General features: G+C 41.6%; 1 protein-coding gene across 3 annotated transcripts in view; it reads right to left on the reverse strand.

Annotated features, from left to right (window-relative positions):
• ATP8A1 (ATPase phospholipid transporting 8A1) overlaps positions 1-19,357 on the reverse strand; it is a 3,191,789-nt gene that overhangs the window by 65,019 nt on the left and 3,107,413 nt on the right. For all 3 annotated transcript variants that reach the window (XM_044061519.1, XM_044061518.1, XM_044061517.1), the window contains one exon: positions 5,084-5,175. In XM_044061519.1, the coding sequence (XP_043917454.1) occupies positions 5,084-5,175 (92 nt within the window). The remainder of the gene's footprint in view (positions 1-5,083; positions 5,176-19,357) is intronic.

The raw sequence follows: 19,357 nt of genomic DNA on the forward strand, positions 1-19,357 counted from the left end.
TCTGCCATGTGGGCGGCATCTACAATTGTGACCGTTTCCCCCTCTGCCTCTGGGGAAGTATTCTCCCACTGACACCTGAAAAAGACCCTGAGATTTGTTGAACCACAGTCCCCTCGCTGATTCCTGGAGAAGGATCTTTGGGTTTTGAAAACAATCCAATAACAGACAGGGTTTTTCCATCTTTCTCGCTACGGGAGAATGTCTAACAGTGTGCCCAAACAAAAATGATCCATTAAAAGTGGCACTGAAGAAAGATGCCTTGAAAGGTTCTGCGAAGTCACACAGCCAGATCTAGGCATGATGCCTAATGGCAATGCCAAACCGGCGGCCCTTGAGGTACTTTCTGCCACATGGGAGATTAATCTCATGGGTGCATTGGAAATTGACTGTACAGTGGCCAATCTGGAGGAGAAGCATTTGCTTTCTTCATCAGACATGGACTCTGGGAATGAGCTAGAGAGTTCTTTGATTGAATCCCTCTGTAGCCTAGTAAAATGGGAAAGGTAGTTTAAAGCTCAAAGAGTGAAGGTAGAGGAGCTGTAAACTCTCTTAACAAATCTGTCCATAGCTCTAGACTCCCTATTAGGGACATGGGCAATGGAGCTTTCCTGGGGCAGCTCCTTCTTGGTGGCTGCCACAACAACCATGGCATCTACTAGGATTCCTTTAGTCCAGTGAGGTTGGTCAGGGGGAGCACTGAAGATTTTTCTGCATGCTTGGGTATAGGTTCGACTGTGTCCGGATCCCTCCAAGCCCTGTTTGATACCAGATCAGCAACAGCATCAGCAGGGTGGACACCCAAGATGTAGATGGGCCAGACTGAAAAGCCTCCAAGAACACCGATTCCTCCAGGGTCAGGTTTTGGGAAGACCATCCACCTCTTTGGTGCAGGATTTCCAAGATGTCTCCAAAAGAGATATCCTCACAGGTGGAGATCCGGGGATCCTTCCCCTTCTTTGAAATTGGTGTCTTCGGTGACAGATTTCTCTGGGGAATCCAGGTGCCTCCTTTTGCACCATCTCTTCTGAGGAATGCCCTCAGTGGGGTGCTCTGGGGAGATGTCAGGAAAGATCTGGGGTTCCAAATGTGGAAGTACATGTAGGCTTTGCTGGGTCGATTGTCCCATGTGGGGTAGTGGTGAGGTCTCAGACACAGTCTCTAAAGGAGTGAGAAGTGGATCTGAAAGGGTGGGAGCCGAAGATCTCCTGGGGATGAAGAAGACCCTTCTCCACCAACTCGAAAGCAGAATGTGCTGGAGAAGCTGAAGACCACCAGGACAGAGGATGCCCGAATTCCCCCAGCCCTCCATTCTGAGATGAAAGCCAGGGCCCAGCTGTTGAATGCCAATGCTCTGAGGGAAGCAACTGCTCCAAAAACTTCAGAGTTGAGGTCAATCCCTCAGTGCCAATGTTGAGGCTTTGGCTCCGTGAGCCGCTCTGCTGCAACACAGTCGGAACCAAGCAAGTCAAGGAAGGTGCCAGGGTTGAAGTGAGATCCACTATCGGCTCTGACTCCTCCCCTCTAAGAGGCATTTGGATTTGAGGGCTCTGAAGTAGCAGGTCAAACTGGAGAAGGAGCTAAAGGTCTAAAGGGTGACTGGCTGCCCATGGTCCTAGTAGGGGACGGGTCTAATAGGACCCCCATGTGTATCTTCATCTGAAGGAACTGCCGCATCAATCTGTCCACCTCAGATTCTGAAAGACTGAGATGCTCTGGAAAGAGGCATGGACATGATCCTAGGATCTCTATACAAGGTGAACCTGTGGTAGGAGGAGGGAGCTCTGATGGCAGTGGAGCTCAGGGCCGAGGAGAGGACTTTATAGACTTATTCAGATCTGAAGCTCTGGGACCTGAAGCCTCAGATGGGCTCATCGGAAGACGAAGAAGAAGACTTCCCCGGGCAATGTTTTCTGCATTCCCTGTCTTCTCAGTGCTTTTTTGAAGAGGATTGAGCCCATGAAGAAGAAGAATCAGCCAACACGGCTGAAGGGGATAAAATCCCCTTCAAAATAAGCTTGTTCCTTCTGTCGTCCAGTGCTCTATGATGGAAACCTTCACAAATGGTACAGAAGGCTTCGTGGTGAGCAGGGCCAAGGCAATATATCATCAGATAAGGGAATCTTATGCCCACAGGAAGTTTATTTTTTGCAACCTAAAGGCTTCTCAGACATGTCAAAAAAGTTGAGAGAGAAAAGCAGGAAATGGAGAAAAAAGACAGCAATTCCCACTAAGAGTGTACCAGCAGACACAACAAGACAAGCTAAACTAAACTAGTGCTTTTTTTTTTTTTTTTTTTTAATTAGATATCTAACATAGAGTCAGAGGGTAAGGTACAGAAAAAGTAGGCTACACCAAGAAAGGAAAAAAAAAAACTCTTAGCTTATGGCTAAAGACAAAACTTTTTCTCTCTCACCACAGCTCGAGATGATGGACCGCAATGCTTCTCCTAAGAGCAGCAAATTAGATCTGAGGTAACCAGGGGGGAGTGAAACATTATGGGTAGGGGAGTAGCATTAGCTTCACAGCCTAAGCTTTTATAAGTGGCCAAGTCGGGTCCAAGGTTGGATCTGAAACCCACAGGTCGAGGAAGAATGAAAATGACATCAGATATGATATTACACAAGAAAGCTACCTAGCTCAGTGAGCAGCATTGCTTATCAATACAATAGAGAAGTACAGAAAATGCAGTCTCTTGTGAAGAATGACATTTCCTTCAAACATATTCCCCTTCTTTTATTTAGGTGTACAGTCAGGTGAATTTATATGCAATGGAAAAGGACAGGAAAAATAAAGCACTAGTGATTACTTTAGACATATAACATTAACACATACCATCATCATACAACGGCAAGTGTGTTCTTATATTCTCCATGTTTACCGTTTCACTGTCTGTAGTACGTGTAACTCTTGCAATAAAGGCAGGGTCATACCTGATTATTCTGCAGAAAAAGAAACATGTAGAAAGTCTGCTTCCATGTCCTCTGAATATGCCAGTGTCCTGAGCTATACACACCTATGTACAGTTACAGCAGTGGCCACAGCAATCACTGAAACACCCACACAATCATAGGTGTGTTTCACACTATGCGCTCCAATCTTATTGGGTCTACTTGGTTACATCAATACTATACTTTACGCTCCCAATCTACCATGGATGGTCTTACCCCCCCCCCCCTTTTACCTGCAATGTGGAGGCTGTGCCCTCAAATCTTCATCCTTAGCATTACTTGCTTCAAGACTGAAGAGACTCAAGAGAGAAAAGGGAATAATTAATTATATGAGTCAATGCAACCGTGGGGGTAGCATAAATAGATTTATGGAGAAGTCAGGGCAGAGTTCCCATCAAAGGGAGCATGCTCCTCTAAAATGTTTTATTCTTGTCTATTTTTTCAAAAATGTACAACACTGAGACTGGGCAGCAAGAACATGAAGTAGGTAGGTCAGGCTTTAAATAAGAGTTTAGTTAAACAAACAAGACCCATCTTATTTGCTGTACAGGTTTGCCCTTAATAATTTGCCCACGTGTCACAATTTGAAACAGACTACATATTGCCCTGAATTTTTTTCATAATAAAACTCCATTATTAAGCCATAAGAGCCACATAATAACTAGCCTTTAAGGACAGGTGTGATGAGGTAAAAGCCTTCTTAGCAAAGCTGTCTGTTAGAGGGCTGTTCTCAATAGCTCTTCATTGTATATTGAGTAGAACAGTTTTTATTTTTTTTTTTTTGGTGGGATGCCAAAATGGGTGAATGTCACAGGGTGAACAAATAGCTAGATATTGCTCTGACAACACTGACAGATATTATGTTTCTCTTCAAAAACAGCCATGAACTGTAAGCCTTATGACAGACAGCACATTCATAAACTGAAAGCTCAGCCAAGCGTCCTAAAGTTTCAAAGTGGTGATGATGTAGGCACATGCTAACATTGCTTCAATGGAAGTCCTTCCTATGCTACCAGGCATTACCATAATGCTACCATTAGACCAATGCTAGTCTATGTAAGGAAAATCATACGGTTATGGAAATACTGATTAGAGACCTTCAAAAAACTCCAAAGGACCCATTTAAACAAGTCCTGGATATCCAGTTGTTCTGACCCTGGATAACTTCATGTTAACCCTCTGTGCAAGCCTTTAACCAGGACCCCTCTAGACTCAAATATCTCGTAGTGTACTATTTTAATCATTGTAGGAATGTATCCAAATAACTGACTGTAATGCCATCCAACTGTTTTGTGTATTTCTCACATAATGTTATTTTACATTGTATAATTATAACATGTTTATGTTATAGTTGTACATCAGTACATTGTAACAGCTCCTAACTGTCTTCTGTACTGTATTATAACAGCTTGTGTATTGTGTAATGCATTTTCTTTCTGTACTAATCATTGTGGAACTTTTCTCCCCGAGCCTCTGCTGAAAATGGGACTCATGCCCAGTCGGACTCCCAGTAAACAAAAGCAAAATAAATAAATAAATAAAATATGATGCAGCTAAGAGTACTTCAGATATTATCACTTACTGCTACAGGGACTATCTCCTAAAGATCAGTTCTTTATCTGAAAGATAAAACTACTGTAGATTTATGTGGGGCAGTGAAAGTCAGATGGTGTAAAAGAAATAAAAAAATTTTTTTCACAGAAAGTGGGGTGAGAACAGGACCGGCCTTTGATCAAGTGGTGCCCTAGGCAAAAGGTCTCCAGAGCGTCCCCTGTGCTCTCATCCTGGTCTACCTACACTATCCAGATTACTGGAAAAGCGCCCTGCTAGAGTGGCATCCTAGGCAACCGCCTAGTTGGCCTATGTCTAAGGCTGGTTATGGGTGAGAAGGTACAGTAAGTTAACTGAAGAAATGGCACCAGCCAAGTTTACTGATCGCATTAAGTAGGGAAACATACAGGCTGGTTGGCTTAGAGAAAAACTGGTTAAGATGCTATGGTTAAGTCCAGACAGCTAGGAATGCCAAGAATTCAATGATTCAGTGTGTCCTACATGACATACATACATACAAAGAACATGTGTGTGTCCATTTCTAAAACTGCATCAGTGCTTTGGGAGTTCCAATGGACACTTACGGAGTAAGTTCTGTTGTATAGACTCTGAAGGATACAAGTTGACTGTGCTTTTTTTAAAAACATTCTTCAGCAATTGCGCTCTTTCTGTGAGGCTAGAAGATAAAATATAACGTATATTAAAATTCAATTAACACACTTTTTTGTTCAACGTGGAACTGTTACATAAGATTCATTTGTAAAAATGAAGGAATAAACTATGTAGAAATGGCATGCATGTTTAGAATAATCACTGGAAACTTTACTACATTTTCAAAGTAAATAATAGCCAATGTTGTTTTAGGAAAATGCCTAGAAGTTCATTCTAAAAAGCAATTTTTTTAACTTCAAAGACAGGTATGTTAGCACACACAAGACCTTCAAAATACAAAATTGAATATTTAATACAAAGTGTAAATTAATTCAGAAAAAAATTTCTATAACATTGTTTCCAGTCTACTAAAAAGGAAAAACTGAAAAATGGCAAACCACTTAGTGCATTTCAAAATCTATAGTTCCACTTTTAGTTAAGGAGAATTCAAAAGTGGTTAACAATATTTTGCAATGACAAGCCATTCCTTTACCAAAAACAAAAAAACAAATGGAAACGTATATTCTGAAAGCTCCTTTGATTTATAGCAGTTTACCTCATTTTTGAGTCAGTATATCGAAAAAGTACATTTGCATTGCCAGATTAGGACTTTTAACACTGCAGCTAACCTCTCAGAACCAACTGCTTGTGCTGTACTTAATTTTCACTGTGTAAAGCATCCTGACTTTTTTTTTATCAACAACTGTGATCAAAGCTGTAACTATAAATATGACTAATGCTACCGCCAAGAACATTTTCTACAAAGTATTTTCTATGATATACATGACAATGTGTTAATTAACATGTAGCAGATTTAAAAAACACCTATCTCTGGAAATACAATGCTAGGCTCCAGACAGCTTTCACAGACACTAGCTGGTGAAGCAGAGTATGTGAGAGAGAAAAGCAGTTTGAAGCATGGATGAAAGCAATGACAAAATGAAATTATGAAAAAGGAAACAAAATTCACTTAATTAATCATGCCACTTATGTCTGTATGCTGACAGTGATATGAAACAATAAAGGTGACCTTTGTCTTCATAGAGTTAAAATTCCTTAAAGTTGACAAGTCCATTTGTCAAGAAACATTTTACTAGTTATGACAAATTTAGCAGAACTATATCGTGACTACTGGAGTTTCAGTTCATACAATTGGTCTGTCTATACCATTTGGCAGTTTAAGAATCGTTTTATTGTCTATGTTCATTACAGCTGTTCATCTGGGGAAAAAGTAATTATGCAGCAAGTTTATCTTTTATCAGGAACAGGAGCTATGTAAAATGGTAGGAACTGCACTTAGGTTTTGGTGCAGATTAGAGGTCCGCAATAACACTATTCAGAAAGACAATGTGTTACACATTCTAGAAATGTGTCTTTAAAATTAGCTAGCTCACAGATTTAATCTATATATCAGTAAGAAACAAGTACAAAACTACAACATAAGTGTTGAACTCACTTTGTTGTGTACGGTTAGAAAGTTATGGATGCTACCACACAGTCACATTTGTGTTTTAAATTTTGTTTGTCCTGTATACAATCTAAAAGAATTATAATACAGTTGTATCCTTGGAATTACATGCAATTTTCACAGTGATGCTGGCCTTCAGAATAATCATTTCACTTAACATAGAAGTGGACAAACATCTTGTCTTCTTTCACAGAAATATTACTCTTACAAAATGAATAAACCCTTACACATAATGAAGCATCCAGTGCTGAGGACAACAAATACCAACTATGCTACTTCTGGGGTAGACTTTTAAAGATCAGCTATGCAGTGACTTTAATTCACTTAAGTGTTAGTAGTGATAGACTCACTATTATGTAGTTCATGTTTAGCCACTTTGGGTATTGTATGTCATTGTGATTTTTCATTACTGTCATTTGCATGTGGAATATTTAGTAGTGGGAGGACTAAGCTTGCACATCGTTTGGATATCAAATGATGAAGCCTTGAGATGCCGCTGCTGTGAGGGAATCATAGTGCTCATGTTTGACAGTACTTTACAGCTTACATCACAACAACAAAGTAAAGCTGCTGGTGCTCAGCAGCCATACTCAACTTCCTTAGTCAAGAATGAGTGACAAAACCATAAATAATGAGGGGGCAAAGGCCTAGAATCAGGGAAAATGTTTAAATATCACTCAAAGTCACTTTAAATGTTAAAACAACAACAGACTTTTTGAACAATAAGAAATTTGAAACTCTAATTACTGCTGTAAACCTTGGAGATTTACAAGACAATCAAACATTTTTCAAAGATTGGGAAAAATATTTTTCAGAATCAGGGACAGCTGAGCAGAATGTCAGCAGCAGCTCAAGAATTCATATAACAACACAATGTATAACAGAATTGTGGGATGGCATTTTAAGCAAAGTGCTCCAGCTATTGAGTATTAAAAATGCTAACAGGAGGAATGACACATTTATAGCAGCCATTTTGACAAAAATGGTGAGGATGAAAACTTAAAGGTATAAACCCTATACACTAGTACTTCTAATGTTATTTCTGCTAACACTAAAAAAATATTAACAATTGGTGCATAATTACTCTTTAAGGTAAATGATGCCGATAGCTGGCCAGACATCCAATTCAATTAGATAGCCACTGCATTTTGATGTATGTCAACTGATTCTGAAGTTATACATAAACAATGTGATTTAAATCTCAATATGTTGGTTTACAGGGGCCATAGATGCACTGTCTAAGTCAAACAACTTCAATGCAGCCTCATATGCTGCCTAGAACTGCAAGAGTGAAATTGTGTGCTACATATGACATTTTCCAGTTTACTAATATGCAAAACCTAACAGGAAAAATAAATCATTATGTATAACGTCACTAATTAAAACTATATGCCAAATTTTAATTGTATGGAATGAAATGCGCTGCTGAAACAGAATCACTCCATCCAACCACAATAAGGCGTGTCTCTCTTCAATACTGAAGTTCTCAGAGTCCTTGGACAGGAAAAACGTAAAAGTCTATGGTGGTTGTTTCATCCATCTATGGATTTTCAACCCCTAATCATATTAAAATTACATCCTTTATTGTATGATGGATCTTCCCCTTTTTGCAGTCAGCCATTTTAAATTGCCAATGCCCTTTGCTCTAATGCTCTCCCTAACCAAGTCACTTAATAATCGGATCAAAAAACTGATCATCCTTTTTTATCCATCCAGTGCTAAACTGATAATCTCTAATTATTCAGTGAACCACAATGCCATCCTCCAAACCCTGCATTACAATAAAATAACATGCCCACAAGGATCGCTAGGATCCTCCTGAGTTCTGCAGGTTTGCAATAACAGTGAACTTGGTACACATCCCATGGTGCCCAGCTGTTGACAAAATAATGAAATTAAAACTTCTAATAGTTCTCTGGACTATTCCAGTCACATTTACTGTAAATGGAATTCTTTAGTGGGATATTTCTCCCCTTCTAGTTGAACAAGCCATCCTATTCTGAAATGGTCTTAATAAAGCGTCACAAATGGGGATATGCATTCTCACAACTTCTCAGCTTGTAGATGAGTTTAATTACATTAATTCTTAGTGTATTCAAGGTGGTAATGGGGAAGGTTTACTCTTTAACAAGGAAAGAGACGTTATGTATCAGTTAGGATGGTTAGAGCTGCCAAATTTAATACTTTTCAATCAATTAATAGTAGCCCATAAGATCCTGTATTTACCTCAAAATACACCCATACTTACATCCCTAGTCATCCCCTATAATAACCTCAAGGCCTTACGCTCAGCTAATAACCTACTTGTACAAATATCAAAATCCAACAACTTAGCTGGTGACACCTTGTTCTCCAATACAGTAGGTAAAGCCTGGAACATCCTCCCAAGCCAACTAACCTCAATATCCTCTGTCAGCTTATTTAAAAGCAAGCTTAAACCCTACCTCAAATCACACTGGCTATGCCCCTGTGTTAACCCAGACTAAGTACCTAACTATTAACTAGACTCCCACAATTCCTAGCCTCTCATGATCATGATCTTGTGTTGTCTCACTAATTTTTAGTGAGCTTAACCTTCCTTAGGATTTTTTCTCATGTAAATAAGTATATACTGTGGAATGATCAAACATCTTCATAAAGTATCACAACCTATGTGTTAAATAACACTAGAAATCCATCCTTGTTTGCTGTTCTTCTATACTCTATCTATTGATCTATAGTATTTTTCTTTCTTAGGTTTTTGTGAGACCTTAGTATCTCTTATCATAAATTACTAGGTGTATCTAATTTTGTAATATGTTATAAAGATTTGTACTACACCATTTCTAATACAAATGTATTAGTCTTATTCATCTATTCTTAGATAAATTTTTCCTTTTCCCTACTGAAATATAAAATATATAATCTTAGGCTTGTACTATAATTGTTAAAACTTATGTACCAAATTATACTGTTATTGTTTTTGTCTTGACCTTTTATGTTGTTGTAATTTGTGGAGCTTTTCTCACCGGGCCTCCACTGAAAATGGACATATATCCAGCTGGACTAGCCCGGTCAACAAATGTAAAATAAATAATAAAAATAAATGTACTTACCATAACATTGCATCTATCTGCTGCACATCCATTCACTTCAACAGTAGGACCTGCAGATGCAGGTAGCAGATACTCAGTACTTTTGAGACTCTTCCCCACTCAATACCCTTCTCCATCACATCCATAATTGCTCCTTATCTCTCTGCCTTACAAGCATTCAGGTCTCAGGACCATTCCAACAGATCTCTGTGCAACGGACAATTTGCACTAGGATCGGGAAAGGCGGGAGGGTATGTTTAACTGAAGAGAAGTAGATTATAGAGATCTAATACTATGGCAAGTACATAACTTTGGTATCTTACATGATCCAGTACATTCTCTTAAACAGTACAGCACAGTCCCTAGCTTCTTCTCATTTAGTGCAACATGAAGGAATACCCCAAAGGATCTAGCTTAGTGCCTTGCAAAAGTGTGAAGAGAAGCCTGTCACACAGCACTACAATCAAAAGAACAATTCTTACAAAATAAAGAGGCTTCAGATATGGTCCTCAGAGAATGTGCCTTTAGTGTGTTAGGTGTTATTTTCTGCATTTGCATAGCAAAACTGATGTAATCTGAAAGCCACTTGGACAATGTGACTTACTTTCATGGGCACAAATAAATTGGGCTTCCATTTCCTTAGTACATGGTGTACATCAAGACATGTAAAACACATGTAAAACACAAACCTCAGTTTGAATGGTGGATTAAGAACACTGGAACATAAACTGACAGGTCAGGGTTCATATCTGTAGCAACCTTGGGCATAAAGGTCAGCTAAGCATGTAAACATGCATAATCTGTACAGAGGAGTTTGAAGAAAAAGCCTGCAGTTCTGTAACCCTCCACACTGATGTTGCTGCTACTAGGAAAAGGGTTTTCCAGGACAAGAATTTTCCATAAACTTTGGTTGCAGTTTTAAAGGTGAAACCATCAGTTTCTGCAACATAAAGTTGAAGTCCTAGGGAAGAATGACTTCTCTAAGAGAAAGTCTGAGCAGAAAGACACCTCTTAGGACAGCTTTATAGGACATTAAAGATGCTATGGGGAAATATTAAGCCACTGATTAAAATTCAAAATTGCAAGCTAGCTATACTTAGATTATGAAGTAGTTTGAACCCTGATCAAATATGTGAGCCAAAAACTGCAGAACAGACAGGATTTGGAGAGGGGTTCAGAAAGGATTAAGCCCCTGCTTAGTGGCTCATATTTATTTCTATAAACCTTTCTGTTGGAGTTTTTTTTTTTTTTGCAGCAGTAAGGATCAAACCTACACTGGGAAGGTAATTACAGTCCCTGCACACCAGTAGAACTGAAGAATCCACGTGGTTAACTTCTGGGACTAAATGTCAGGGTAAGGCTTGCTAGATGGATGGGACAAGAGAGTTCTGAGGGGAAGAGTCTTCTCTAGAAGTCAAGGCCATAGCAGAAGGAACAAGAGCTGACAGGGCCAGACTGTGGCTAAAAAATTACCTTGGCCTTGTGTAATTTTGGCTTTTCTCAGAAAATGTATGAAAAGGAAGACAAGAGGATAGGGAATTCCAGGAGGCCACTCACAAACTAGAGTGTTATTGGGAATCTGCCCCTGAGGAGGGATAAGGGAGAAGTAGCTGCAGTATTTGGCACTGCAGAATGCAAACAGGTTGTAGCATGGCTTGTCCCTGCAGCGAGAAATGGTGTTTGCCACAGATTAGAGTAGAAACCAGTTGTGATGCATCAGCAGACTCCAACTGAGCTCATCTGCAAGCAAGCTAGTCTGACTGGAAACACGTTTTGCAATCATAAAGTGCCGAGTTGACAGGATCCACTCCTACAGCCTCATGGCCTGCTGACACAGGGAATAAGAATGGATTCCCATTGTTTGTTGATATAGAAAACCACGGCTATACTGTCCCAGTGGATGGAAAATGCACCATGAAATGTTAGGAGGATCACCTTCCTTTCTAGGACACTGATGCATGCAGAGATCCTTGATGTGAACAAGTTCATTGGATTGTCTGTCTGCCTTAAACAATACCCCAACTCATCCCCTAAGCAAATGCATTACTGGTAACCATGACTTTGGAGGAAGGAAGGGAAAGGGAATAGTCCTGTGAAACATTGACCAGGGATACTCAGCACTGCAGGTATGAACACAGCTGAGAAATCCTGCACAGAAGAGACATATGATCGAACATTTCACATCACTGGACCTTTTAGGTCAGAATTCTCATTTGGTAAGCCAGTATGGTGGCATACAGGGATAAAAGCCCTGTCTATAAACTAGCCAACCTGAGTCTGATTAGCGGCTCTGGTGTCTGATGATGTTGTCAGGGAAGATGGGCATACCTATCCTGGAGAAGGGTTGTGTCTGTGTCTCTCTAGTGCAGTGTGTGTGATAGCCAGAGGTCAGAAAGATGACACAGGTCTGGAGGATGGGAGGATACAGCAGTTGTGACTAACTTACAGGGGCCAGGGTGAGGCACTCACTCGACTTACTCCACAATGCCTGACCAGACAGATGCTGGTATCTGCACATGGGAATGGGATATAGGGTTTACAGAAAAAAAAGACAGCTGACCACAGTATGAAAGTCCTGGTTACCTTGCTCTGCAAGGTATAGTGGGGACTTCATAGGTTGTGATGGCCGAGGTCTTTTCTATCTGGAAGGATGGGTTCTGCCTGGTGAAGTGATACAGATATCAGGAGCTCCTCCCAAGGCAACAGCAACAGAGGACAGGGGCCAATGACAGAAAAAAGGATTACTGCTGCCATGAGATACAGAACTCTGAAACACAGAGATCTCGCTTGCAGGGATAAGCTCCTGTGTTATGGAGACTGACTATAAAGGTCAAAATGTCATGGTGATATCCAATAAAAATCAGAGCTTGTGATGGTTTCAGGTGGGACTTTGCAGTGTTCACTAATATTCCCAAGCACAAGAAGAGTGGTAGCAGGTAGTCCATTCCTTGAATCAGTGACTCCACTGAGGGGCAACCAGAAGTCAGTCATCCACAAAGGGGAGCACTTTGACCCCCAGCAGTCTGATATATGCTGCTACAAATGCTATACATTTTGTTAACACTATGGGGGCTGTGGTGAGAACAAACAGAACATCTCTGGACTTGTACTGCCTAGTCCCAACCCTTAAGTACAAAAACATCCTGGATGCCCTTGTTATCTTAAAATGAAGACAGATGCCCTGGAGGTCTACAGACCACATCCAATTCCCTTTAACAGACAAAGAAGGATGGACGGCACCATGACTACCCATATGTTGGTGCTTTTTTCACAAACTGCCTTAGGTCACTTAGATCTATGATGCACCTAAGGTCCTGCATTTTCATAGGGACCAAAAAAACCTTGAATATATCCTGGACCCTCTCTGGTCTGCTGGGATCTCATGAATGGCTCTTTTGTTGAAGATGTTTACCACCGCTAGTCCGGCCCCCAACCCCTCACAGGGTGGGAAATTGGGAAGAAGAAGAGAACAGGATCTGGAGAAATACAAAGGCAATGGTGCACCATTTGGATACCATCTCCCTTATCTACTTGACTTGTGGTGGTCTGCGATGCAGGTAGTAGTAGCAAGATCTGACCCCTGACTGCCCCCGACAGAAAGAGAGAGAGTGAGAGAGAGATCTGGGCATGACCACACAGATTTTGTAGTGGGACCCTTGAAGTGTTGCAGAATCCCATATTTTGTGGACCATCTCTGTCCTTGGAGTGGCATCCATTTTGAAAACCCCACACCTATATTGGTTTCTGTTAGAATGGCTGTCACTAGATCTTGTTAAACCATATGTTCTGTACACTCTTCTGTTAACACTGGAACATTATCTTTGGAGTGGACATATTAATACTTACAGCAATGAGTGTTTTCCCCTATTCCTCCTCACTCCTTTGCAGCCTTTCTTTCACCTGCAGTCCAAAAAAAGTGAGGAACCATCATATGGGGCCTTGGTCAAAGACACCTTGAAGTTGTCTGCAAAATTACAGTGCTGGAGTCAGGTATGATGTTGCATGGCTATGTCAGACCTGACCAACAGGGCCAGTTTATCAACTGTGTTATGCAGGAGTCCCATGGAAGGGTAGATATCTTGGCTAAGACTGCCATCTGGGATGCTAATTTACATTTCAGATCCCTATGTGGACATTTCATCTTTCCTAAGGACTGATCAGATAAATCATAGTAAGATCTAGTTACATGTATCAGTAGTTCAAAACACATACTCTAAAGGTAGCTGACAGCTTGCCCAATACAATAATCATAGGTGACTCAGTGAGGCACACTGATGTCCCACTCACTAGGTTGAATAAGTAGAACAGTCAGCTGTCTACCAGGTGTCAGAATCTGACACATAACACATGCACTCAGGTCACTCCACAAGTACAAGTATGACTCTGTCATTGTCCATGTGGGTGTGAATGATCTGAGATGCACCTCCCTGGACTACATGAAAAGGGACATGGTGATGCTCTCGGATTATGAGGCCCAGGCAGGTATGACCCTAGCCCTGATCAGCATCTTACCATCGCCCAGAATGATACCACAGTACAAACAGAAAATGATTGACTTCAACAATTGGCCAAGTTTCTGGTGTCATTCTAAGGAGATCCCGTATCTGCTTGGGATGACATGATTGACAGACCTCAATGCTTTGCCAGAGATGGCCTACATCTGTCACCCCTGGGTTTCCGGGTACTGGCTAAGGCTCTTGCCACCCCTACAGTGCCTTTTAGGCAGTGTTCCAAAGACCAAATTACCACAGTAACAGCTATAAAAAAATGCAATCTGAGGGTCATGCTGTTCAACGCTAGAAGTCTCTTAATCTTGATGCACTCGCTCAAAGCACTCCTCAAAATGGAGAACATCGACATTTGTGCTGTAACAGAGACCTGGTTTAAAGCAGCAGAAAACACCCCTGTGCTACCAGGCTATAACTCATTCCACACCTTTCAGCCCCAGAACTTGGACTGAAGCTCCAAAGGTGGTGGTGTCTCCATATTCATAAATCATATGCACACCTCCAGACTAGTAGCCCAGCATAACGTATCTGTGATACTCCAGGTACAACTAACATTCGATGATTCAGGTTGTAGCCTGCTATAGGTCCCCAACCATGTCCCAAGACTCTCAATCCTCATTCCTAAGCACCCTGGAAACTATTAAGATCCAACCCATCACTCTCATCCTAGGTGACTTCAACTACCCCTCCATCAGCTGTGAAAGCTACTAATGCACTGGCCAACACTTCTTGGAATTCATCAATTTCAATGCCCTGGACCAGCTCATTCTTACCCCCACTAGAGGAAGCAACATTCGTGACCTGGTTATTACTAACGTGGGCAACTGTTGCTCTACACCAATAGTCAATTCCTTCCTGGTTAGATCTGACCACAAACTAATCACTATGGAAATCCACATCTCACCCACACTCCCTGCAAAGGTATCCACCATGAAAAACTTCTCCAAAGCTGATTTTGGACTCCTAAAAACAGAGGTGGCTAACTTCACGGCACCCATGTCAATGGAAAATATATGCATGACTGCCGAATTATACACCAACGCACTGTACGAACATGTACATAAATGCACAGAACTAGCCATACCCAACAGAACCAAGACGCTCTCCTCCAAAAAAAAGGAAGCCAATCTGGTGGTCCCCTGCCATTAATAAACTACAACAGAAGGAAGAAACTGTTCCAGGAAAAAGCTGAAGTCCCAAGACTGGAAAAATCCCCTTATTAGCCTCAAGAAAAAGTTGAAAACCCTCATCAAAACCTCCAAAGCCAGCTATGAAGGCAGAATTGTGGCAGTCACTAAAATCAACCACAAAGCCTTCTATAATTATATCAAGAATCTCCATGGCAATACCCAGATTTGCTCTGAGTTACTGCACAATGGTACCTCCTATACTGAGCCAACAGATATTGCCAATATACTCACAGATTCAGTGCCAACTTTACCCCCCCCCCCCCCAAGGACAAATCTCAATACCGGAAGAATGCCAGGCACCCAGCATTACTGCAGCACAGGCTAAAGCTGCATTGTCTAAGGCCAACAATACAGCTTCCATGAGACTCAACAATATCCCTGGTTGTGTTCTTACATGAATTACAAAGTGAACTGGCACCACATCTGTGTGCTCTGTTCACTCACAGCCTTGCCTCAGGCTTTGTCCCTTCTGAATGGCACACTGCTACAGTCATCCCTCTCCATAAAGGAGGAGCGAGCTACAGACCCTGGAAATTATCGCCCCATTAGCCTGATGAGTCTGATATGTAAGGCTATTGAGTGCATCATCATGGACCTAATTAACAAGGATATAGGGAATCTCCAAACTCTAGATCCCACGCAATTTGGTTTTGTGAAAGGTGGATCATGCCTGCTCAACCTGGTTGACTTCTCTTAGTCAGTCACCAGAGTGGTGGATGAAGGTAAGGCAGTTCATACAGCCTACCTCGATCTGGCCAAGACCTTTGATACCATTCCTCACTCAGGAATTATTGATAAACTCAGAAAACTAGGCATCAGCCCCTATATCTTTAGGTGGGTTGCAAACTGGCTCACAGACAGAACCCCACAGTGTGAAAGTAGCGCACTCCAAGTCAGATTGCCGACCAGTCACAAGTGGAGTCCCACAGGGATCAGTCCTGGGTCCTCTCCTGTTTGGCATCTACTTCTCAGAAGTCCAGGCCAACACAGACGGATTCTGGCTGACCAGATTTGCAGACAACTGCAAGCTGGGAGCCATTATTAACTCCCCAAGTGATGCAGACATCCTACAGAAAGGCCTCACTGAGACCAATGACTGATGTCGAAACCATGGGCTTAAGTTTAATGCCAAAAAATGTGTCGTCATCCCCTTTGGGAAAAACTCACTTCCCTCTAATTACCACATCGATGATAGCCCACTGAACACTGAAGGTGTTATAAGAGATCTGGGGACACAGGTTGACAGCAACCTCTCCTTTGACCACCATATTACCACTGTGGTCAGAAAGTCCTTCTATGTGGCACATCCCATTACCAAGGGTTTTGCATCCAGGAAGAAAGAGGTCATCATTTCTGTTTACTCATCCCTCATTAAACCAATCATCGAGTATAATGCCCCATTTGGCATGTACCTCACTAGACACCTACAACAGCTGGAGAGGCCACAAAAGTACCTCACAAAGAGGATCCTAGGACATAAACACATGTCCTACACAGACAGACTCAAAAAACTCCAGCTATTCTCTGTCTCATATCGTCTACTAAGAGGCAATCTCTGCTTGACTTACAAAGCCCTGTCTGTCCCAGCTCTGTTCGAAGTGCTACAGCTAAAGAAATCCCTCCACACCACATGCTCCAGAGACCTCAACCTCATTACTACAGTCAACAGAACATGCTGGAGGGGCAGGTTCATAACCCAGAGACTGCCCATGCTTTGAAATAGACTTCCCATACATGTCAAGCAGAGCACCTCACTAGCCCCCTTAAAGAAAAATCTTGAGTGGATGGGAAATAGAAAGTTCACCCCGGGGATCACTCCAGTGGCTCTACTTGATAGATGCACTGGGAACTAACGATGGGCGGCACAATGCCAGGGCACTTCTATGGGCTAGGCTTGTAAAGGCCCCACGGCCATTAGCCTAGTACACACCTAACATTTTTCCCAATGAGGTCTAAAGCCTTGGACTCCTTTCTGGGGAAATGGACTACTGCACATTAACTTAACAGCTCTTTTTTTAGGACAGCTGCCATCACAATGTAGTCAGTTGAGACAGCCCTACTCCAGCAAGTGTGGTCCTTGGGAAATAAGAGGATCATGTCCAGTCTCCTTGGTATAGATGGCACTACTCAGGACTCTTGCTATGCCCTCTGCACAACGAGACAGATCAAGCCATCAAGTGGTAAGTAGAGCAAAAATCTCCTGCAGTATGCTATCCTCTGGGAAGACTGAGTCAGCAAACCATGCCCTCCAATGCATTAATACCAGAAGCTCCACAAACTTAAGGCTACTGGGAGAGACATGAGGGAAGGCTCCACTTCATCTAAATTTGTATCTGGGATTAAGGAAGCTGTAGGTGAGTCCAGATGCCTCCCTTTAGATGTATTCTTCCTAGGTACATTTGAAGAAGCCTTGTCTAACTGTGAAAAACAGGAATCTGACCTGGACAGTATCATCTTGTCCATGCAGCAGCTTTCAGACATTCTGCCCCTCTGTGACAAAGATGATAGAGCCAATGCATCACACTGAGAGATATCCTGGAAAGAGGCTGATATCTGTACGGGCTCTGTTGGGATTTTATCTCCCCTACTGGTTGCCTCTGCACTTTGTCCAGTCTCTTGGTGGAAGATGCAAAGAATCTCAGCACACAGGAGACCAATGGCCAAAGCAATGCCGGAGCCGAAATCATCAACACTGAGTGAATGGCACCAGGTCTCATACCTGAGGAGAAAATCAGCATAGAGGATGACTTTGATGTCAAGAACTCAAACACAGACCTAGTTGATATCTAAAACACCTCTGACAGCATCATTGTCAATACATTTGTTAGAAGACTCTGAGCTCTGTTAACTCTCAGCACCGCAACACTGGCCACTGAAGTCACCAGTGCAGAAGTAGGTGACTACACAGAGGGGTAAGTTAGTCTTGTGGTAAAACTAAAATTGATGGCAGATTCATTTGTTCAGAAACACTAGCCACCAGAAACAAATCTGGAAAAGAAGCAATAGACCACGAAGAGGGAGGAAACCTTCTTTTTCTGTCTTAGAAAAAGAGGGGGGGATACAGGACACCCAACTCAATTTGTGTTTTGACTGGGGCCCTCATCATCTTGTCCTAATCTGTGTGTAAGGTGAGACAGCAGAGGGAGTAGAAAGAATAAACTTATACAGCTGGGAAAGATCTTAAGTCTAACTATCTTGAAAAGTTTTTTTCCGAGGAGAAACTGCTTACACTTTTTCTATGCAGAGGGTTCTGATTCACTATAACTTTCACTCGATGAACAGCTGGGTCTGAAGTCTAAATGGCACGACCCCTTCCCCATTTCTTTTTTCCTGGAGCTGAACATTTACTCAGTGTCCTTTAGGCACAGGGGACGAAGCAATTCTATCCCTAGCTGACTCACTGTCATCAGTTTAACTCTTCTCTTCTCTTTCGTGTCCTTAGCCATAACCATAGAATCAATAAGCAGAAATACTTATTTTTTAAAATAACAATTTTCTTTCTTTTCTGCAAAGTTGTTGAGCCAAATGCATCACAAATCTCACACTGGCATCTACAAGCTTAACACCCAGACACAAAATGCAAACAGCATGGGTGTCTTGAGGGGAAATTTTGTGTCCACATCCAGTACATTTATGGAACCGTGGGGCCTTTTTTACCCATACTTTAAAGCTTACACTACAAAACAGGAAATGCCAGAAAAAAGTCAAGCCTTTATGTAGAACTAGTGACTCAGAAAAAGAAAGGCTACTATAGAAAACAACAAAATGCTTTTAATACAGAAATAGCAAGGAGGAGGCGTATAAAACAGCAACCTGATGGGAGGAAAGAACTAGCAAATAAAGTTATTTTATAACAATGCTGAAAAATGCAAAAAAATGAAAAAATACGACAAATATTCAAAGCTATAATGGAGGAGGATTAAAACACGCAAACCAAAGACTTCCAAAAGCAAGATGTCTGGGAGTG

The sequence above is a fragment of the Protopterus annectens genome, chromosome 2.part0 (genome assembly GCF_019279795.1).
Source record: "Protopterus annectens isolate FY-2018-M chromosome 2.part0, PAN1.0, whole genome shotgun sequence".
NCBI lineage: Eukaryota > Metazoa > Chordata > Ceratodontiformes > Protopteridae > Protopterus > Protopterus annectens.